This window comes from Nilaparvata lugens, chromosome X, assembly GCF_014356525.2.
Source record: "Nilaparvata lugens isolate BPH chromosome X, ASM1435652v1, whole genome shotgun sequence".
Classification (NCBI taxonomy): Eukaryota; Metazoa; Arthropoda; class Insecta; order Hemiptera; family Delphacidae; genus Nilaparvata; species Nilaparvata lugens.
This window is the reverse complement of record NC_052518.1, coordinates 86036086-86060168: the sequence shown is the minus strand read 5'-3', so window position 1 is coordinate 86060168 and position 24083 is coordinate 86036086. Positions and strand designations below refer to the sequence as shown.

Here is a 24083-nt window from a genome sequence, read left to right as displayed (position 1 = left end):
TCAGCCACACTCTTTCCAGAGATGTCTACATGGTGTATTCCAATGTAATATAAATATTACTTGAAAAAATACCGTTTTTCCATATCACTGCATGACTTACGGCTTTTTGTTACTAACAGACTGAGTACATACGTTTCAATCAATAATCTCCAAATAGTGTCAGGTCATACCAATAAGACAAAAAAACAAGCATTGATATAATTCAAAATCACTAATTATACTTGAAAAAACATTTACATAATAGAATAACAACAATATTGTAGATAAAAACTAAATTTAAACATTCTAACTGAAAAATATATTGGAAAGATTACCAGCCTAATGCATCCTTCAATCTTATTTCTAATCTTCATCTTCTTCACTCTCTTCTCTCGTTGAACTCCCTTTCAGATTGTGATAGAAGGAATGATATTGTTGTTTAATAGTTCCATCAGTGCACATTCCAATGAGGTCATTTAGTTTATCCTGCTGGATAGATAGTGGCTCGGAGTATGCAGATTCCAATGTCAAGTTTGAAGCTCCGGGAAAGCTTCTTCGTCCTCTTCTTGTCAATTTGAAAGACTTGAAGTCTTCTTTCTGATCATACTTGAAGAATACTTCATCTGTTGACGTTTTGCGGAACTGTAGCCAACAAATGTCCAGCCACTTCACCACATTTCCATCAGTATCAATCTTCCTGTTGGTTATCAATTGCTTGGCCATTTTTTTGAAATCAAATATCTCCTCTTGGTCAATCTCAGTTACTGTGTATTTGTCACCTCTTACTGCACACCTTATGGCAGTATACCAAGCAGAAGGGTCGTAAATTTCAATCTTTGCAGTACTGGACTGAATGTGAGCATGCACACTGTCACATTCCATCTGACTATGGCCAGGCTCGAAAAAAATGTGATTGATAATGGGAATATCATTGAAAATATTGATCGAATACATAAACATGGCAACCACATTTACGTTTCGATTCTGCCCTCCACATGTGTCAGACATGAAGGTCCATTCCACATTGCCCTGCGAGTTAAACTGCTTCAAATATTTAAAAATACATGAAGCAATTTCATTCGAACCACGTCCTCCAATCCCTTCATGCCACATAAAATTCTCGGCTTTGGTGGTGGCTACATTGTACATTGTTAGGTTGTAAACAGCCAACCTTCTTTTATAATAAAATTTTTTTGTATTAAGATTTGCTGGACAATACCTAACTGCTTCCAAATCGAACTGAATGAAGTAGCATTCTCCTCTTTGAGCCTTCTCTTTGAAGCTGTCTCTTAGAGAGCGAGCTTGATTTTTCCTCTCAAGATGATTGCTGTGCTTCTCTCTATTTTCCTCTTGATCCTCTGCACTTAATCTTTCAAAAACGTAGCATTTATCACATTGATCCTTTCTTGGAACATGGAAGCCTATGTTGAATTCTTTAGTTAGAATATTCCTGTAGAAAGACTCTTTCTCTGGAATTATATTGTTTGATTTACAATTCTCTAAATACATCTGATACATTTTAGATATATTTAGATCACTTGTAAGATATTCTTTCTTCGAATCCTTCCTACAATAATGTGATGGTACTCGAGGGAAACTATTAATGTGTTCTATTACAGATTTTCTAATATCGTCTGATTTCTTGATTGCTGGACTCTGCTTCCCTCTCATGTCTGGTTGTACAATATTACAATCACTCCTCTTCTTCAAAATTGTTTTTATTACAGAATCTGAAATTCCAAAAGTAGTCAAGAAAAATTTCTGACAGACTTGAATTTTGTGCCCCTTTTTGTGAAGATAGAATGCTCTAGTTTTGTTTCTTCTTGAAACATTAGACAATGTTCTTTTGACAGTTTTATCCCTCTCACAAATAAGCCCATTGAGATACTGGCGTTGAATATTATAGTCACTTAATGCCCAATATTCAGAATGAATTCTTTGTCTTAAATCATGATCAAATTGTTCATTGCAATTATGATGACACTTACAATCACATGGTTTTACCATTTTTTTTCTCACAATTTTTCCACTTCTTGTGGTATGTTGCTCACCAGACTGCACTTTCTTCTTCAGAACATTCTGCTTCCAATTCTCTGGTTTGGGAAACTTGCTTCGTTTTCTTCCACAAACTGGGGGTAGTTGGACATCAGCCATCATCAGAGGGTTGTTGTTTCCCAAGCCAGGTTCATTCTCAGTCAGTTGCTGGAAAAAAATGTCATCAATTAATAAAACATTCTCAATAAATTCCAAGCTCAATACATCTGACACACTGCTGCCCGGTCTAGGACAAGACTAGAGATTATGTAGGGCTACTTAACTTAATGGACCTATTTAACCTATATTGTAGCTATATATTAAGTAGGTCCATTGAGTTGAGTGTGTGTCATTAACTTAAGTCTAGTCTTAACTAGTTAACTTATTAACTAGTCTGAACAACCGGGCATAATATTGATCTAAGAGTATTTGTTCAACTTGAAACTGTACAGTAAAAAAGTAGGAAATGAAACACTCACAGCCTATAGCCAGTGAAGGAAAATCATGTACTGTAACAAATACTGGAAAGGGAAATCCACTCTTCAAAACATGAAATCAATCTAACAACTAACTGTGGCTTAATATCATAAAATGATGTAATCTGAGATTCACATTAATGTAATGATCATGTTTCAAAATATATAACATTAGAAACTATGCTATGAAGCTTGATTTGATGCTTCACAATAATTGAATGTCTAACCAACCTTCTTGTGATATTGGGAAAACATTGCAACAAAAGGTCATGAGCTTTTAATATAATGTGGCATTTTCTAGTATCTCGTAATTGCTTCATGTAAAGTGAAATGTCCAAATCTTTCATTCATGAGTTTTTGGCCTTTCCCATATCAATGATACAATATTTATCCAACATGAGTCTCAAACATACATGGTTTAATCCATCCATCATAAACCATGTACCTACATTCACAAGTTGTCAATGAAAAATTACTCCTCACCTCCTTTGTGATGGTCATTGATGAATCTGATAGGGAAAGTTCATCATTTTCGATTTGTATGTAATCAGGATCTTTATCCTCATCATCGAATCCAACGACATCCTCTTCATCAGACCCAGCAGAATCAGGATTTCTATGCTCATCATCGAATCCAACGCAATCCCTTTCATCAGACACAGCAGAATTATGAACTGTTGCATCACTTGTCAATGTCTGGAAAATAAAACATTATTATTTAGTTAGCTTCCAAGTAGCCTATAGTATTGATTTATTAACAGTTAAAATTTCTAGAAACCTGATATCTTTAACTGATGAAAGCTAGACTTATTTTTCATATTTTAAACAAAAATCACCAGAAAGTGGTGATAAATGAGTCCAACAAAAGTTACTGGTCCAAGTTGATATTGGATGAAGGATTACAATTTATTGGGATTTTATCAATCTTGCATACAAAAATAATTAGGCTAATATAATAAATTGATATTTACAAAACAATATAATATAAACTAAGAGAGGCATTGCGAAAATAATTAGATCAATAAAATAATTATATTCCTATTCATAATAAATTATAGTGGAGTTGTATGTCTAGATGGCTCATTTATAGGCCTATTATTATTAATTATTATTGAACAACGAACTTGTGTATTAACGCCACCGCAGCTAATTATCATCGGTTATCCATTAAGATTAATTGATGTTGAATTATCAATGTATTGAAACTATAAACAGAATAATTATTGATAATAGCCACTTTCAAACATTATTAATAGCCTACACAAGTACCGAACAAACCAACAGCTGCATGTGAGACATCAATGATTGTGCTGTACAATGTTACCGGTATAAGGAATCGCAGCAAAAATGATATAGATTAATAAAATAATAATTATTAATTGATATAATTGAAAGCAAACACTGATTCAATGAAAAAAATACTCACATGTAATTGTGAACCAAGTTCTTGCTTGGTAGTTTCCATGTTGTGGTTGTTGTTGCCCGAAAGTTGATTTTCATACTCAACAAAAATATGTTCATAGCAAAAATCTGCAGAAGTACTGGGTTCATTATCTGAGTTATTATTTGCAGCTAATTTCACTAAAATAAGGCCACGATTCATAATTATTAAATGGATATAAATTTAATCTCAGTAGGAAAACATCACACAGCTTAGAGCTCACAGACAGAACATAACCTTAATAACGTAAACGTAAGTCATTGTCAAACAACATGGCGGCAACATATGGTTCAGTATGAAAATGCCTTATATAGAGTTACAGCTTTTTCATTCTCAGGTGGTATCTTCAACTCAAGAATGAAAGTAACTCAAGTTTACATACGGGTTTTTCATACTAAACAAAATAAATTGTTTGTAGATACAACAGAGCCTCATCTCCCTAACGGTTAATGTTAGAGATACGACGTTTTTACACTAGAATAATATTCATTCCGTGATTTTCAAGCATGCCTTAACTCAAAACAGCCATTTTTTGAGATACGGCTTTTTCACTCTAAACCCTCGATTTAAACAAATATTGGGCTATATTATTTGAAGAACTACTGTAATAAATTTCTGAGTATGAAATGTAAGAATGATGTATGACTTAATGAATACCTTCACCATTGATAAATATCGAAACTATGTCTGATTTCAACAGTTGAGAAACTAACTACTAAGGAACAATTAATTCTTTTTTGGATAATTTTGTGTAATATCAAAATTACTTACTTGAACTAGGAAAAGATTTTTTCATGTAGACTACGAGCAGTTTTAAAAAAGCGATTGATAGATCTATCTTAGTGAGGTCCACGTCGTTATAGCCTAATGACAGTGGAGAAAGATAGAATTGCCGATTCTCTGCTTTGCCACTTCCTTCTCTATTTGTTTGAACTTACGTTGTACATGTTTATTTTGTTTATTTTAATACTGTTGCATTTTGTTTATTTGTTTTGCATTGTACTGTTATCCAGCACAATGAGTCTATCGAGAATCAATTATCTAGAACTATGAGTCATAATAAAAATCAATCAATGAATCTCTAGAATATAGGCTATATCTGATGGGGGGACACTTAAGTATATGGCCTGCGGAATCCAGAATTGAGACCTTTACGCGATAGAGGAGGTCAAGACGAGCTCAAATATGTACAACATTATTGTCTATAATTAGGATTGGCTAAGTGTAGAACATTGCAGAAATTTGAAATTTCATCTTTTCATTCCATTTTATATTATAATTTTGTGTATCTAATAGGCATTAAAATAGTAAAATCTCAATTAAAATTTCAGGAATCCAGTATAGAACCGTTTTCAAGATCAAAACTTTAATAGCTTAGTTGAGATATTTCAAAGAATGTGGAGAAAAGGGATTACTTATTGCATGGTACCTATATAAAAACTCTAATGAAAACGTTTGAATAGTGCTTTTCATATAATATAAGAATAATTTTGCTGGACCTAACAAACATATAACTAATTTGCACAACCTAACAAACTAACCAGACTCAAACCTAACCCATCCTAACCCGCAAACCTAACCTAACTCAAGCTCACCCATACAGGTACCTAAGCATTACTCAAAATTTTATTTTCCATAATATCTCGATAACTAAAAATGTCCAATTCCTCAGTGACGACTCGAGCCGCGCGGCTAGAGCTGCTTGCTTAGAGCCGCTAGCTATTATTTCATTAGATAAACATTCTTCTTATAACTTCTAGACCAGTGTCCTTGTAGTCGCTCTGGCCATAAAACCACGATTATATAAATCGCAAATGTGCACCCTGCCTAAGGTGTTGTAACCTTCAGACTGCTAGAACAATCTGTTTCGTGGGTTCGAATCCGGCCGATGACATGGACGTTTGATCATCTTATCAATTTACCAACGCACTTTCCATTACCCACGCACAAGCAAAAAGCTCATATATGGGCATTATCTGCAATAAATAAATATTCCGGTACAATAGTTCATTATGCATCTTCATTAATAGCCTACAAACGATACGGCAACTGTGAGGAGCTAGGGAAGGATAGGACTATCTGCTTTGTCTAATGACAGACAAAACGGTGTTAAACCAATGCTTATCATGTGCTGATTATAATGTAAATCTCACTATAGTTACGGTGGAGTCCTCCAAATTGCGGCGGCCTTAGAATTGCAGCGCCTGAGGTTTCTGAAGCATCCTGCACACAGGGACAATAGTCCATTATTGTCGGTAACTAAAATTTGGTCTATTGTCCATGTTAGGCACCGACTCTACAGGCATCTTAGATGTACATGAGAAATATTCATGGGAAACGTCTATTTCGCTCGTATAGAAACTATTGGCACCGATATGTGATCTGTCACTATATTCATGACATCCATGATATTATTTGCTGAATTAAAATCATAAATATGATTTTTCTCAACTTGCCTAAGACTTACATAAAAACTGCAAGAACAGTAGTGTGAGTATGCCACTCAGACTTTTTTCAAATATTTATCTTAGTTTACTATTGTTTTTTCAGAAGCAATATGTTTTCTATGAACAATAATTATTTGATGCACTGCTCGTCTCCAGAACTACAATTCGTAGGATCTCCCGAAGACTCTCATGTTAGCCAAAGAGTTATAGCCGTAAGTAAACTCCAATATCCAATTTATCACAATAATTATTTTAACATGAATGTTATGTGATTTTTACATGGAACAGCCAACTGTTACACGTTATCTATTCATCTTCAACATAATCTATCTGAAACATCCAAGTAAATATTGTTTAATTTTCTTGCATTTTCACTTTCATTTGAATAGGATTACGTATTTCGTTTGCTGGTAGTGTAGCTACTATGCTGTGAAATGTTTAGTTAACTGTGCATCTGTACTGAAATACAACTTTTTTCCCTGTAACTGGGAGGAACGTTTATCGTAGTCCAGGCGCAAATGCACTTTCGTGGGCAGTTTTGGGTAACAACTGTGGAAGATGTCTCAATTTCTTCTTTAGGACTAGTATAATGAGGAACACAACGATGATAAGTCGAAATCATAGGCAAACATCTCGAAAACAAATTTTGGCCGCCAAAATTTTCTGGATTTTCTTCTCAAATCAAAATAATCTTTTAAAGGGACATAATTGTGCTGCACGTCGGCAAAAGAAAACTTGTACGCCGACGTGGACTCTTGACATAACTTAATCTTTCTCACTTATACATTAATACACTTTATACATTAATTAACTTTATACACACATAAGATATAAGAAAATCGTTCTATCGCTTGTATTTTGATATCCATTCAAGATTATTCCACTCAAGTAGAATCAATCCGATATCTCTCATTATAGCTGAATAGCAATCTGTATGAAAAAATTCTGTCAATTATAGCCGCTAACTTGAATTTTTCAATCTTGATGTAAATTTTCGTTGTTTCCATAATAAATATTCATATTATAAATATTATTCGATTTTATTGTATTTTAAAATTGAATTTTATTTTTTTGTCGAATTTGAATTTGAATTTATATTTCTAGCTTGTTACCTCCTGCATATGGAAAAATGCAACAGAAATCATGCAAGGTTTTCTATCGAAGGCGCTGGAGAACACATTTATTGCCTGAAGACACATCGTTTTAAAGCTGAGAAGTCGTTCCAAGTTTCCTAGACTTAAAATTTCCCTGTATCTATTGCATGGTAAAAGTTATAATGGAGAAAAATTGAGAAAGTGGGGAAAACCAATTCTTGCAGGGCTTTGAAAGGTTATAACTAACAAAATATTTGTTTTAGGGGAAGAATTTATGAGATAAAAATTGTAGAGGAAGGTTTATTGAATATTTTCCTGCAATAAACGGTGGAATATCTTGAATGGCTATCAAAATACAAACAATAAAAGAAAACCCAGAAAATTGTGCCGGCCAACTTGTTTTCAAGGTGTTTGCCTGTCATTTCAACTTATCATCATTGTGCTTCTCATTATACTAGTCCTAATGAAGAGATTGTGACATCTTACACGGTTGTTACCCAAATATTACCATGGAGTGCCTTTTTTAGTAAATTTGCGCCCGGACTATCGTTCAATGTCTACCAGTATTGCGGTGTTCCCAGATTTCTCACCATGTTAATAATGAAATAGGATTTTTTAAGTTATGTGGGTAACGATGAGCACTATCGTATTCTGTAGTAAAGTACGACTTTGAATTTGGTGGAGAAAAACTTTATATTATTAAATTCATTCATTCAACTCCATTGTCATAAAGCTCGTCATTGTTATTAGGAATAAAAATCACAAATTTGTTTATTTATTCAACTTCCAACGGTACAGCATCAATTTTACAAGAAAAATAACAGTAGAAAAACGGATTCAAACAAAAGTACAAACAATGAACATTTATCAAGAAATAAGAATACAAAATTCAAGTACCTTTTTTATTTTTTATTCACAACAGGTTTTTAATTAAATAAGAGTAGCCCTAACAAAAAAGATAACAATATATTGCAATATTTAGCATACAAGCAAAAAATACAAAAACAAAATGCCTGGAAAAACACAGTTTACAGGAGATATAGATCAAAAGTGAAGAAAGCAATAGAAGAGGAACAATAGGAGCAAACAACAGAAAAAAGAGCACTAAAATGCCACATGCAGAGCTCTCTTCATAAGTTTCCTGAAAGGAACTAACTCAAGGTCGTTCGGTACACTTTTTTATTATTCAAATTGAATAATCATCTTCAATATAATTGTTAAGATCATTATAGAAGTGAGAAAAAGTGGCAACTGAAATTTTAAAGTGGCCTAATAAGCGAGTTATGGGAGTTATGGGTCGTTAAAGTGCTAACTCCATTTTTTTCAGATCATAAACGGTTTCGACTATATTAACAGAACTTCTCTTGAAAATTCAAAAAATGTATCTTTCCAAACTAAAACATTCTATTCCTCATATCGTTCATAAATAAAAATGAAACATTTTTTATAAATTCGATAACTTGTTTATTTTGGCATAAATCGCGAAAAAAACACAATATATTAGAACAAATCCAATGATATACTGAATGTCTTTAAAAAACCTCCAATGGAAAATCGAAACTGTTTATGATCTGAAAAGAAAACGGATTTCAACACTTCAACAACCCATAACTCGCTTATTAGACCACTTAAACATTTCAGTTGCCACTTTTTCTCACTCTTATAATGATCTTAACAATTGTATTGGAAAAGATTATTCAATTTTAAAAAAAATTGTACCGAAGTGCCTTAAGCTGCAGCAGCCTCACAACCGGAGCGAAGTACGGTACTCAAGTTGGCCCACTATTGTAGGCATAGGCTGTGGTGTTCTTGAGCATGTCCCTCTTGGAACACACATGTCAATGCCTGCCAGTGGTTCTTTACAATGTAATCATATTACTTTCAATATTATCATGCCATCGACCAAATAATATTCACAATAGATTTTTAATGCGAGGTTATTATCTTTGTTGACTTGACTGCATACCATTTCAGGTTTTGACAGATAAATGGGGGAACTTTGATTGGTACCCACTCCAGAACCATGTTCTTCCTCTTCTCTCAGAACGTCACAACATGGTTGTGATTGGTGAAGCCAAATCTGGCAAAACACTAAGCAGCGTAATTGCTGTTGTTAGTTCAATAATCAGACAACTGCAACTCGATCTTTTTGTGAGTATTGTACCTATCAATCATTTTAATGTTCATGAGAGATGGATAGTTTGCTGAACGGTATTTTAATCGAAACCTATACCGTACTTAATAACTTAATGAGTTTGATTGAAAAACTACAAGTTTAACAATCATAAATGATTGGAAATAAAAGTGTAACTTACTCATTCCCTCCAAACAAACTCAATTTTTGTGTATGATTAAGATGCAATATGAATCAGAACAGAATAATTGAAGCACCAATATCACGATTAAGAAATGAAATATGTTGAAGCCATTCTTTATATTAGGCATATAAAATTATATTATACAGAGTGATTTTTCAGTCATGTTACCCTATTCTGAATGTGTGGCTATTTATTTGTAATAAAGGAGAATTTTGTATGTCGCATTATACAACATATGAAACAGCATTTTATACATTGTACATTATACAACAATGTACTGTTGTATTATCAATTGTTGGTAGGTCTTCTTAATCGGTATAGGCCTACACCCGACACCCGACACCCGATAGTGCGAGTTGATTATCATTGAGCGGGATAGGCCTAACATTCTGTGTGCATTCGAGTCACATTGAAGTGTGTACAACTTCAATGGCTAGACATGTTGAGCATTTTCCTTGATAAACTTCAGTAACATAGAGATGTGTAAAAAAATCTTTCTTTGTATAGAACAGCTATAATTAATTAATTGAAAACTGAGTAACAGGACTAGAAAATCACCCTGCATATTTGCATTATATTAAAGCAACTAGTGTTTCACCAAGTATCAAGTATTCCATAATTAGCCTACTAAGTATGCTTTCTTTTAAAATGTTGCAATCGTTTACAGATATTTTTTCCGACTTAATGCTCATCCTGGTTATCTCATTCTTGAACATAATTTCAATATCATGATTGATCAGAACTTCAATTGATTTTCCAAAAGATTTAATGAGCTTTATTATAATATAATATGATTTTTCAAATTCGAATATCCATTTTTCAATGAGATCTAAATGAGTAAACAATAAATTGAAGTTGCTTTCCATGACGAAACACTATTTACTAGTAAATATTTGAAAAAACACTTACTTTTGATTGGAGTCTTGAGGAATGCATTTCACTCCTGAAGAGGAGGCTCAGCCTCCTCTAGTAACACAGTGTCAGAACTCTACCAAAGTTAACAATAAATTTTTCTAATGAATGCAATATTAATAATTCTTCAGATGAAAAATGAAGGAATAATCAAATTCCTAAAAGAGGTGTGTTTTTATCACATTGCTGAAGTTGCTTTGCAAGTGAAATGAATTGCATTTACTTTTGTCAGATGCCGAAGACTTACGGACCAAAAGCAATTCATTTGTGTTGCTACTCATCTGATGTGAGAGATGTCAATGGAATGTACACAAGTCTGTTGGACGGTCCTGATCCAGACAATGTAGTTTCAATGGCCTGTGGTGCCATGAGTCTGGAAGCAGCCAAGGTAAGAAAGTTTTCTATAAATTTCACTTTTCTATAATCTTTACAGACCATTTTTCAAGCCATACTCTATATTGAGTTCCACGTTATAATGGCAGTGGAGAAAGATAGGAGAAAAACGTTCCCGATCCTCTGTTTTGTCAATGCCTTCTATAGATGGTAGCTGATACAGATTTATTGATGTAATATTAACGGTTCATTCTCATTTAAAATAATCAATTATATTTTATTTAGCAAGAAATTATATTTTTCAATAATTTCATAATGGATTTTCATGATTTATTGATAACGGTTCATTCTCATTTAAAATAATCAATTATATTTTATTTGGCAACAAATTATATTTTTCAATAATTTCATAATGGATTTTCATAGTTAATATGAAATATTTTGTTAATTGATTATTAATTTCTCATTGTCAAAAAATGATCTGGCAACAGAGCAAAGCGAGAAAGAGATAGCGCTATCCGTTTTGTTGAATAGTAGACAAGGATAGCAATATCATTGCTAATCAAACACTGCTATCATAACGTGGACCTCACTATAGAGCGAGTGACAGTGAGTGAAGATTTCTGACAGCTTGTCGTGGATGGGTGCAATTGTAGCATAGAACATCTATCCTTTAGAACTATTTATATCAACATTTGAAAAAGGTATAATGGGCTTGGGTTGAGTCTCTTGACCCTCCCACAATGAATGATTTGTGTATTATTTAATGTAAAAACAAATAGATAAACATGATTATTCACTTTTTCTATACATAAAACCACTACCATTATTGAAATAATATCATAAAATAATGCATCAATCAAATATGAAGTATAAATTGTGCTAGATGATAATTTTATATTATTTCAATAAATAAACATAACAATAATTATTGAAGTTCATGTTGCTTTCCTATGACGAAACAATATATTTATAATAACTTTGTTGTAGTTCAGACACTGTGATACTTGTAAATATTTTAAAAACACTTACTTTTCTTGGAGTATTGAGGAATGCATTTCACTCCTGAGGAGGAGCTTCATCAGCCTCTGAGGCTGACACAGTGTCTGAACTACAACAAAGTTAATAATTATTATTGCTGCCAGCTCAGATCTGTCATATCTTTATTTTCAACCTGAAAGCAATCATTCTGCTCAAAAATGACATTTTACTGTAATATTCTATGAGTAACAATTGATTTAATGTAAAAGAACTAAAACACGTTGAAAATTCACAGTAAAGGCGATTTTTTCAACGTGAGTGGACAAACTGGGACGTTACCTGCGAGTTTAACGCTGCAAGTTAATATTTAGGGTATGAATCTTGAAACAGAATGGGATGTTGAACCAAAGTAGCCTATTCCAATGAAATAAAAAATCTCATCCCCAAAAATGATTCTCATTCATCAGAAGGGAGGTATATTACCTTTCCTTATATTATCAAAGCAAAGCATGAGTTGATGATACTATCATCAGAAGGGAGGTATATTACCTTTCCTTATATATTATCAAAGCAAAGCATGAGTTGATGATACTATCATTACGAACAACAATATAACCATATGCCTAATATTACCTACTAAAATAATATCAATACCGGTTACAGTATATTGATTTAGCCTTATGGATGAAAAAAATTCAATGACCAAGATGAACTGAGTAAGAACTTAGGTCTTGAATATTGATACATTTTGACAATGATTATTGCCAGTTTGTTTTTAAATTTATGAAATTTTCAGGCTGTCATTGAAGGATGTGATATCCTGATTACTACTCCCTCTTGTCTGGTGCGCATATTAGAATCAATGCAAAAAACCGAGCTGACACGATTGAGGCACATTGTCTTCGATGATGCTGATGTAATATTCAATGTCTTCCCAAATGAAGTAAGTGTCATTCTCCCAACAATACTTGTTATATGAAGTTCGAAGTTATGTAGGTTCGGAGGTATGTAGGTATTGCATTTTAGAATTAGTCAATGCATCTTCATGTATATAAAACTAATACAATTTTCCTTGTGGAAAAATACATATTATAGAAAATACTGTAGTATATTTTTATCTGAAGCTATCGCGCACATTTTTATAAATAAATATTGAAATTGAAGAAATATAATCTTCAGGTTCGCTCCATATATGAATACAACTTGTCTTGTTGGACAATCTACATGTCATAATAATTATCACGAAACTGAGAATATGTTATAGTGTTCTATTTCGTTCAATTTATTTACAGACTGTCAGGGCACGAATCACCAATCGGCAAGAGAAAGTGTACTTTTTGAAGTATTTATGTGTAATAAAATGAGCAGTATTTTATAACATACCTCTATCATATGTTCCCATGATAATCAAATTCATAAATTATTTATTGTAAGCGAGATTCACACATATACAGGGTGTTTACCAACTCCCTACCAACACTCTACTAGGGCATTGTTCCTGGCTAAAAAACATATCTAAATATCATATTCAAATTGTCCGCAAGTCTTCAGTTACTCATACAGCGGCCATTTTGCTTTTTTCACTTATTATTTTTTTTCTAAATAATGGTTGAACATACGAAATTGAAACTTTTCACAATCATTTATAACAACTAGACAAAGCTACAAAAAAATTAAGATAATTTTTCAAATTCATAAAACAAAATGGCGGCCATTTAAAATGTTGTTTCTTAAATAACGCAGAAACCTTTGGTTTAACAAAAATTTTACAAGAATAAATTTTTCTAGCACATTTTATTTCCTATCGATTTGTACCTGATTTTTTAAGATTGGACCAATATTAACTGAGAAATGACAGCTTTAGTGGTGGGTGACTTACCTTTCGAGGATTATGTAACGTTATTTTATTGTTTGAAATGACCTAAAATCGCTTACCATCAACAAGCAATTCAAATAGAGATTGTTGCATCATTGAGGCGACTCTATCAGCATGCCTTGGTTTGAATTGCAACAAACTTTCAGTAGTCACCTATCACTAACGCTGCCATATCTTAGTTAATATTGGTCCAATCTTACAAAATCAAGTACCAATCGATAGGCAATTAAATGTGCTATAAAGTTATTCTTATAAAATTTTTGTTAAACCACAGGTTTCTGCGTTATTTAAGAAACAACATTTCAAATAGCTGCCATTTTCTTTTATGAATTTGAAAAATTATAATATTTTTTGTAGCTTTGTATAGTTGTTATGAATGATTGTGCAAAGTTTCAATTTCGTATGTTTAACAATTATTCAGAAAAAAAATAATAAGTGAAAAAATCTAAATGGCCGCTGTGTGAGTAACTGAAGACTTGCGGACAATTTAAATATGATAATTAGATATGTTTTTTAGCCAGGAGCAATGAATGCCCTAGTAGAGTAGCCTATATTGGTAGGCAGTTGGTAAACACTGTGTATATATTCAAATAGTTCTGAATAACCTGTACTGCATGAATGTTTTGTTTGAGGGTTAGTTTATTTGGGCAAACCGAGCTGGCTTCCCTTATCAGTCAGCTGATAGTCGACATACCTGCCTCTGCCTGTTAATTACTGGTGATGATTTTTTATGTAATTTTGTACCCTAGCCTACTGAAATTTCTGCTTACTATCATCATCCCCACATTTTTTCGCTCGTTTTTCTATTATAATTTATAACTATAATTCATTAAACTATATGGCACACCTGGACCATATTTTTTGGTGTCACTGTCCTATATTGGGCAATTTTTCTATTTCTGACAGCTGATTGGTCATTGGATGGCTTGTCATGCGATATCCTTCTTCCCAATTTTGCTTCTCAACTTCCAAATAGAAGGAGAGATATGAGAGATGGACTTAGATTCTATGAGGAAGATCGTTTGTGTAACCGCCTTTTCACTATTTTCTGTTTTGATGTTATAAATGTAAAATTTCCATCCACATGCTAATTCGTTCAGTACCTAACGTCAAGTTCCCAGAAGCGACTAGAGAGTTACTAAATTACCTAAATACAGTTTAAATGAATATTTCACTTATTAAATCCATCCTCTGATCGACTGAGAGGAAAACATCAATCTTAGTTTATCCCAGGAGTTTTCAATACTTGTTTGCTGAGTTGACTATCGCACCCACTGGCACTAACATATCCGGAGCAAACTAATACAAGGTGAAGGAAATTTTCTCTGGTTCTAAAGCAGCTATACAATTCATACCCCATAAGACATATTATAACAAAAATACAATAACCTATTCAATATAAACAACATAAAATAATGGAAAAATAGAAATCGTGCTCAGGCAACATTAAATCAATATTTTAATCTCATGCAAATATCAAATATCCATAAACTATGAAATTCAGAAACTATTATTATTCTTCCTCCATTATTTTTATTCATTTATTAATTCCCAATTACAATATTAATATTCTTCCTCCATAATTTTTTTCTGGAATCAAGTGGAAACAGTTTCTGTCTCACTAATATAATTCCATTATTTCAGGTCGAGACGATACAGCAAATAGGCCAAGCAAATACTGAAATTCAGACAATTATTTTAAGTAAAAAATGGAAGGGTAACTTTATGCATACAATGCATAATGATGCATACTCTGTGTATGTGTCAAGTAGGAACCAGCAAGAATCAATTTTTTACTCAAGAGCTATAATCAATTTTGAATTTTTCAAGCCAGGACACAAGAATGAGTGTCTCAGAGGTGAGTTTTAATATTGTATTCAATATTTTGTTTCCATCAATATTATAAAATTAATAAATTCATTTATATCAAGCAGTTAGTTAATCAGTTAATATTGTTAATTAATTTAAGTTAATTAGTTATTCTCAAGCATCAATATTGTGAAAATATAGTTCTGTCATCTCAGAGTGACAATATGGATTGGATGTGAATGTGGAAAAATGCAGTGTCATGAGGATCACCCGTCAGAGGAACATTGATTACATTGAACAACGCTCCGTATCATATTAATGGCATATAATTATTAAAGAAGTAGATCATTTCAAAGACTTGGGAGTTGTTTTTGATCACAAGCTCAATTTCTCTCTGCATGTTGAAAGGGTTGTGAATAAGGCATATCAGCAGCTTGGTTTCATCATCAGAACATGCTCATATTTCAACAGCATACGGACTCTGTGCTATCTCTTCAACACACTTATTCGTAGCGTTCTGGAGTATGGTTGTGTGGTTTGGAACCCATACCAGAATTCACTGATACATCCTTTGGAGTGTGTTCAAAACAGATTCCTTAGATATTTATATTTTAAAAAGTTCAACAATACATGCCCCTTCGACTTCCCCACATCACAACTCAGAATGATGTTCGGTGTGGAATCATTAAAATTGAGACGTGATTTTAGTAAGCATTTGTTCGTTTTTAATTTATTCAACGGCAGAATCAGCTCAATGTTTTTGCTTTCCCAGTTAAATGTGTACATTTCTGCAGTGCCTCGCCGTTCCAGTTTTATATTATTTATACCTTATTGCAACACTTTAAATCATCAGAACTCTCCCATGTATAGATCATCATTCATTTTCAATTGCTTCTCGGATCATCTTGACTTGTCATTCGGTTACAGTCGCTTCCGTAGGGATTGTAGGCAACTTCTGCGAGTGTGACTGTCGAGTGTTTTAATGTGTCTCTTGTCTGTTGAGTTGATGTTGTATGTTTTTTTTGAATCCACTTTTGCACTAGTCCTCGAGGGTATGATTAGTACTGATTCTGTTTTTTTATTTGTTCATTTCTTTTTTTTATTATTTTCCCTCTTCTTTCATTGTAATTCTTCAATTAAGTTTGTAGCGTGAATAGTTTTAAGTCTATTCAATATTCTTTTTTTTCTGTACTCTTACTATGTATAATGGACTATTGTAATTGAGTTGTTATGGAAGCAATTTTTGGGAGAAATCCTGTATGCTTCCATGTTTTTCATAAATAAATAAATATAAAATATATATGTCAAATATGAAATGATATTAGAGACATATGAAATATATATTATAATGATCTCAATCTAAACCCTAAAATAATACTTTATGATTCCTAAACAGTCTCTAAAGCTACACATGTCATCATACATTGTTGTGTCATTACAGTGAAAGGCTTCAAGAAAAATTTTTTTAGGTTTGGTCTTTGTATCTTTGATTTTTGTTGTTTATTTTTTTCGCTGCTCTATTTGAGGTTGAATTATTTTATATCATTGCAATTTGTGATTTTCCTGTGGTTTATTAATTGTTATTGTTTGTTTATTTTATGTTATGGTGACAAAACATGCATGATGAACATGTGTGCATGATAAACATGTTTATTATGCATGTCCTACCATTAGTAGCCATAGCCAGTTCAATGGGGCTATTCCTACTCAGCCCAGACAAGCAAGTTTGATGAATAGTACAATTAGTGCTTATGGAAATGTACTGGACACTGATGATATGTGGCAATCCAGCTTCAGAGACTGTTTTGAAATCGTGAAGAATTATTCTAGTTTTCAGATTGAGATTGTTATAAGAACTTCATATCTCATCGAGAGATGACAGAACTATATTCGCAAAATATAAATGCTTATTACTTTTGTAGTTCAAATTCAACACAGTGGTGCATCTAGCTATAAGAAATTCCTAGTGACAATAAAAATTGTAATGATATTGCACATTAGTAATGTGAACTTCAGTAACCATTTTATAATAGCTACTTACAATGAAAAAATGCCCACTCAAAAGGAAGAAAGGTTTCCACAATAATTATTAGTGATTCTTCAAGATTGTCTTTAATGGAAAAATACGTATTTCAATGTCATTGATTCAGGATAAATGGGTTAGGAGTGATATTTTTTCTATATTTGCGCTTGTTTTAGATTTTTTAATTTCATGCATCTCCTGAATGAGGTGTTGTTTGTAATTATCAAGATAAAGATTGATTCTGATTATGATATTGGGAATTAAAAAGAATTTGGCTCTATAATTTGTGATGTTTCAGCTCTTTTCATGGATACGGACTCTTATCAGAGATCCGTAGTATTCTGTAAGAACTCCGATCAAATAATTTATCTCCAGGAAAAGTTGGAAGACATTCCAACAATAAACCTACTGGTTGTTCATGATGAGATGTCTGTACTTGAAGTGTCAGGTGAGTAAGCTCAACTTATTTTACAGAATGTGTCAGCCAGTTAATGACATTGAATAATATTATTAATAATATGATCTCTTTAATTATTGAATCTCTCAATAGACATTGTAATGTGTGAACTCATTTAACATTCTACATTGTAGACATTTGCAACTGCAGAAAATGAAACAGAGAAAATAGCTTGAAGGAAAATCCACTGTGATTACGATGGCTTATGTACTGTGATGGGAATGCCTGCCATGAATTCATCCAGCATTTCTCGAACATAAGATGTAATGATCTGTAGTTCTACTTTATACATTTTCATTATATGTTATATCTCCATTATACAGAAACCTGTAGAATAGAAATATAGCATGTAATGAACATGAATAGAGTTTTCCAAACATAATTTCATTCATTCATTCATTTATTGTATAAAATACTATAATCATAATACAATTATGACATTGGAGGAAAAACTAGGCTGAGCCTGTACTATTTCTCTCCAAAAATTTTGATAAAATGTTAATGTTGTCCAAAAGATAAGGTTATGTAATCACACACTGCTTCGTCACTTGATTTTCGGTCCAGGAATGATGATTTAAAATTTGGAATTTAAACATGATAATATTCGAAATCTACAAGATTAGAGGATATAAGAAGGAGCCGGATTGATTGAAAAAACAGTGTGTTTTGAGAGTTAAAATTAGATATTTGTGACAGTATAGCCTAATAGTGACAGTTTTACCGTGTGATATGTGTGCGTGCTATTGCTGTTGTTCTGTTTTCACGTTTAAAAGTGTTCCTTCTTAGTACATAAGTGAATAATTATTTAAAAGAAAGTTCAGTTCGTATAATTCAAAGTGTTGCCAGTTCATTTCAAAATTAAAATCCATAACAATATAATGTATTTCTATCCAATAAGTTGTAATTTTCATTTCGGTTGTAAACTTGTAATGAAAAAGTCATATTTTTTAGGAAATCCCTCTTGAATTTCAGTACCAATAAAACACTTTTCTTTTCATCAACTATTTATTTTTCTTACAACTGAGTTCATCTGAAAATTTCTAGAACTGAACTGTTATTATCATATTGTTTATCAATTGAGTTAATTTGAATAATTTTATACTCATGTGTGTATGGAATGAAGGCTAATCATATTCAATCACATTTCAAATAGCTATGCATTGAAAATATTATTATTTTGAAAAATAATCTAAAAATAGCCACGTCACAGGATAATATTAATCTTGATCAAGATGTAGCTTATGTACATGCATTTAAATGCTACTGAAGCTGAAAGTTTTCCATCCCCAATCATTTTATTGCAATAAGAAAATTCAATAGACATTTTTTTCATAAACAAAGATTATTACTATGTTTTTTCTCAATTCTATAGAAGGATTCTTCATTTGAAAATAAATTATGGTAGACAAGGCATACTGATGTGATCTTATTTCTTGTTGAAACATCTGTTGAAATTTCTAATGCAGAATACGTAGATTTTCTGGTCGATGCTTGAATAAATTTATATACACTTTATTGTTATGGTCTACTATGATTTGTTCAACAAATATACATCTATAACTAATATATTGTAATACATAATGTACTGTAATATCGACATTAAATAATTCAAAGTTTTTGGATTTTTCAGATGTAGGAAAGGAATGGAGGAATTCTTCACTTAATCCAGTTCTTCTATGTACGGATGGTTTGGTATTTTCGGAATTGCGACTAACCAGTTGTACCCGGCTGATTCACTACAGCCTCCCCACTCAAGATGACACTTTCAGTCATAGATTTGGGTGTCAGATGAAGTCATACAGAAATATATTCCTGTATGAAGAGGTGAGTACTGAGTAGCCTACCAGTACCGTCTTCACTTTCATTTCATTTTTATTCATTAAATAAAAGACAACCATAATAATAAATTGTTATATTCACAAGTTAGTTAATCACGAAGGAATGGATAGAAGCAATAGAAAGCTGGGCTCAAGCAAATTATACCTGAGAGTCATGCAAAAATCATCTCTACTGAATACAGCTAACATAATATTGTGACACAAATTTGTGAGCTTTATAAGGGTGAAATAATTTTGGAAAAAATGTATCTCCACTCATGGTGGTGGCTCTGTGGCCTTGGCTTTCGAATTGTCGTGGCAACTGAAGCTTATTATAACACAGGAATAGAAGGATATATTATGAATTATAGAATAAAACAGAGAAAACTTTTATTATAAACCTTCAAATATATACGGTATAGCACATATATAAATAATACACCAATATAACACTGGGGTTATTCCTCACAACCCATTTCTTATAATAATTTCTATAAATTTTGATAATTTTCTAGTTTTTACATATTTTTTTTGTTATATTTTGATTATGACAAAAACAGTATCGTATAAGTTTTTACTTGTATTTTCTATGATCAATGCACTTTTATCCGCTAAAATGTATTAGTTTAGAAAATATTTTCTATAATTGGTTTGCCATTATTATCTACCTACATTTTCTGAATGTCAAAAATGAGTACTTCCATTTAGTACTCATGCTAAAGAGATAGGATTATTGGTTTTTCTTATAATACCCAAATAAAAGTACATATTTTTTGATAAAAATTATTGGACCTCTCATACATATTTATATTTATATTTCATACAAAAACCGATGACATTTTTCGAAAGTCTATACTCAAATAATATTACATGACCAGAAATTTCATCACTTTCAAAACTCAATTGATTTATTCATTTCTTACATTTTTCCTTAGAGAAATTAAGAGAAGTCGAATCTGGATTATCCTGTGAATTTTGAGAAATTTTCTCAGTTGGGACACTAAAACAAAGATAAATAACAAAGAATCCTACAAAAACTAACGAAGAGAACTTAAATTTCTAAAGAAAAAAATTCAACAAAAAATATTGAACTCTTGGTAAATAGTACGCTGAACTTGAAAAATCGCATACGTTAATATACCACTGGGGTGTACCACACGCTATAATAATTATCCACCAAAATATTTATATTATTCATCCAAGCATTTTTATTATGTTCAAAAATTGCATAATTGAGAATTTTAATCATTGTCCAACATCTTCTTTGTTACTTTTTCAGGAAAATAAAGAGGCTCCAAGAATTGATATTTTAATTGACAAGACGAACGATGAACCGTCTCCAATGATCGTCAACCTCATGAACCGAGTGAAGGTTCATCCAGTCATGAATGAGGTTGAGCAGGTGAGTCAGATTTTGCACAATGAGTTTTCTCCCATTCTCGTCTTGATCTGTTGAAAAGTATTAAATCAACTTTCAAAATTGATAACATTATAATTATATGATAATCTTTATCATATACTTACTTTACACCTACTTTATTGAAAAATAGGTAGGCTACTGTTTTTGTGGTCTAATCCACATTATTAAACTAACTTGCAGGACTGCAGCTTAGTGTTGAAACCAGCTATAGGCCTACTGAAGATGTCCTGGAGATGTGTTAGTTTCAATACGATACTTCAGAGTGGAGATTACAACAAATAAATAGTTTTTCGATTATTAAGAAGTTCCACAAAATCGAAATGTATTCATCATATTTTAACCTACCTACTTGTGATACTATTTCGCCTCATCATATCGTAATTTTTTATATTGGTATTTATAAAAATTATGATGATTTATTAATTTGAGATATATTTATATTGCTTATACACTTTGTGAGACCATTCATACTGTTTGTCTTTTTCTTGTTGAACAATAAATTTCAATCGTCATGGATCTTAATAATTTAAACCACTTGGAATAATCAAAAATTTTCAGCGCCTTGTGAGAAGGAAAGACATATCGAGAAAACATGCGCCTGTATGTCATCTATTGTGTAAATTTGGAGTTTGCATGGAACAAAAGGATGCTTGTCTCCACAGACACATTTTTATTAAATGTGTAGATGATGTAGATGATTACGAAAAATTATTGAAAACTCCAGAGTAAGTAAATAATCAGTTGATTTTTATCACATCTATAGAATAATCTAAAATCCACTCAACCCAAAGCCTATTTCCTTTTTGAAGCCGTCTAAAGTTGAGTTAGTAGCTTGGAATAAGGAAATGATGATAAATTAGTTGATGAGAATAATAATAAGGAAAACACAGGTTCAAAATCTGTAAATCTTGCTGTTGAATCATACACTGTAGCTGAATATTGGCCTCATGATTTTATAGAACTCTGCCAATTTAATTATCAAGTTAAAGCCCAATACTGTATCTACAACTAGAAATCAGAAATTTAAATCTCTTACATCAGTTACGGTACTTTTGAAAAAATGAATTTTTGGGTAAATCATTGCAGATATGAATCAACTACATACGAAATACAACAGAGGGGTTTCGCGTCACCACAAGGAATTATTTTCACCTTTTTCTGGCCGACTTTAAACTTCATCTAATCACGTTGCAGGAAGATGATCGACTCTAAAATTGGAGATTACAAAAATCTCAGTTCTACAAATTCAATGTAGTCAAGATAACTACAGAAAATTGGATATGCGGACGGTCATCCCTGTTGTATTTCTATTGGGTTTAATTTCAATCAAGTATACTATTGGAATAATTAGCTCTTTGTACATGTGACTCAGGTTTTTTTTGAATGAGTGAGAGAATAGGCAAATAATAAAGATCAATTCTTTTCTGTATGCTCTATGGTAAGAGGGACTGATTGTGATGTCCAACAAACCAGTTATGACATTGAAATTTTAGATCTTGATTGAAATGACATTGAAATGCTAGATGTTAGATGTTAGACAGTAGGCCTACTTGGTTCCTTGGTCCGAAAATTGACAAGAATTATAGAATCATAATTTTTTTCGGGTAGTTAAAATAATCTCATCTGGGCTATATGCTACAAGACAAATGACATACATATATGTAGTCTTCAAACTATGAAATCACTGTATCATTAATATACACTGCCATCTCGCGTACGAACTGTGCATCCGATGCACAACCAGAATCAATCTTAACAGAATCCTTGTGCAGAAAAAAATGATCATGACTATGATCATCAACTCATGGCTATGGTACTAGATTTGGAAGGATCGCAGAGAAACACAGGTTTGAGTTTTAAAAGAAAAAACTCATTTCACATTTTGATCTGTGAATAATAATAAATCTATAAATGAAAAGAATTGATTCTGTCCAATTGATTTTCTCTCAGCTTGGTATTTTCATAATCTAGGGGCAATATATATTTGATGTAATCATGCATGTTAGAACTGCCCTGAACAAGAAGTAAGAAATGAGACTCATGGCTATGGTACTAGATTTGGGAGGATCGCAGAGAAACACAAGTTTGAGTTTTATAAGAAAAAACTCATTACACATTTTAAGAAAATAATTATAAATAGTTACATTATCCATATACTCCCTTCCAGAGTTTACAGAACTTCTGACTGTCCAAAATTTTATCATTGTTCTAAATTATTGTTTTTCATGATCTGTTTCCCTTAATGAATATTGACACTGTTCTTATTTATCTGTATAAAATTGTGAATAAAGATGTTTCCAATATTCAACGAGTTTATTACAATATTCTTAGAAAATTTACAAGAAAACAGTGTCAATGCAAAACAAACAGAAAAAAACTACTTCTTAATCACAAATGAATAACATCATATTATATAATACGAAAACCGTAACATGATGATTTTAGAATTAAATTGAACTACCGTACTTGATATTTGGAGATAAAACTACTACTTAATCACAGATGAATAACATAATACGATATACGCGAAATGATGAATTTAATATTAAATTCAACTTTATATTTAGAATAGTCTAACGTTTTATTTATCAACTTGTCTTTAATCTTTTTTTATTTTTTCCATGATGAAACACTTGATAATAACTCTACTCTACTCATTTGTTTGC

At 32.0% G+C, this 24083-nt stretch overlaps 3 protein-coding genes across 4 annotated transcripts; 1 reads left to right on the top strand and 2 right to left on the bottom strand.

Annotated features, from left to right (window-relative positions):
* Nucleotides 1–658: 658 nt before the first annotated feature.
* On the bottom strand, nt 659–1938 carry LOC120354498. The gene is made up of 2 exons (XM_039441797.1): nt 1061–1938; nt 659–981 (listed from the first exon to the last, which is right to left on the bottom strand). The coding sequence occupies exons 1-2, from the start codon at nt 1648–1650 to the stop codon at nt 951–953; spliced, it is 621 nt and encodes a 206-aa protein (XP_039297731.1). The 5' UTR covers nt 1651–1938; the 3' UTR covers nt 659–950.
* Nucleotides 1939–2782: 844 nt separating this feature from the next.
* LOC120354499 lies at nt 2783–4103 on the bottom strand. 2 transcript variants are annotated; one of them, XM_039441799.1, is made up of 3 exons: nt 3916–4103; nt 3104–3185; nt 2783–3043 (listed from the first exon to the last, which is right to left on the bottom strand). In XM_039441799.1, exons 1-3 carry the CDS (start codon nt 4090–4092, stop codon nt 2877–2879), a joined length of 426 nt encoding a protein of 141 aa, XP_039297733.1. In that variant the 5' UTR covers nt 4093–4103; the 3' UTR covers nt 2783–2876. The 2 variants fall into 2 exon arrangements, with proteins under 2 accessions (XP_039297733.1, XP_039297732.1); XM_039441798.1 differs by having other exon boundaries at nt 2798–3185.
* Nucleotides 4104–9526: 5423 nt separating this feature from the next.
* Nucleotides 9527–22146, top strand: LOC120354683 (probable ATP-dependent RNA helicase DDX4). The gene is made up of 8 exons (XM_039442089.1): nt 9527–9622; nt 10934–11089; nt 12812–12958; nt 15536–15749; nt 18022–18171; nt 19811–20004; nt 21277–21399; nt 21976–22146. The coding sequence occupies exons 1-8, from the start codon at nt 9527–9529 to the stop codon at nt 22144–22146; spliced, it is 1251 nt and encodes a 416-aa protein (XP_039298023.1).
* Nucleotides 22147–24083: the final 1937 nt, after the last annotated feature.

Coding starts and splice junctions, on each gene's coding strand:
- LOC120354499 (XM_039441798.1), bottom strand. CDS start 4,092: ATGAATCGTGGCCTTATTTTAGTGAAATTAGCTGCAAATAATAACTCA. Junction 3,186..3,915: donor AACTTGGTTCACAATTACAT/GTGAGTATTTTT, acceptor TTTATTTTCCAG/ACATTGACAAGTGATGCAAC.
- LOC120354498 (XM_039441797.1), bottom strand. CDS start 1,650: ATGAGAGGGAAGCAGAGTCCAGCAATCAAGAAATCAGACGATATTAGA. Junction 982..1,060: donor GGGATTGGAGGACGTGGTTC/GAATGAAATTGC, acceptor ACCTTCATGTCT/GACACATGTGGAGGGCAGAA.
- LOC120354683 (XM_039442089.1), top strand. CDS start 9,527: ATGGTTGTGATTGGTGAAGCCAAATCTGGCAAAACACTAAGCAGCGTA. Junction 15,750..18,021: donor CAAGAATGAGTGTCTCAGAG/GTGAGTTTTAAT, acceptor GTGATGTTTCAG/CTCTTTTCATGGATACGGAC. Junction 20,005..21,276: donor ATATATTCCTGTATGAAGAG/GTGAGTACTGAG, acceptor TTACTTTTTCAG/GAAAATAAAGAGGCTCCAAG.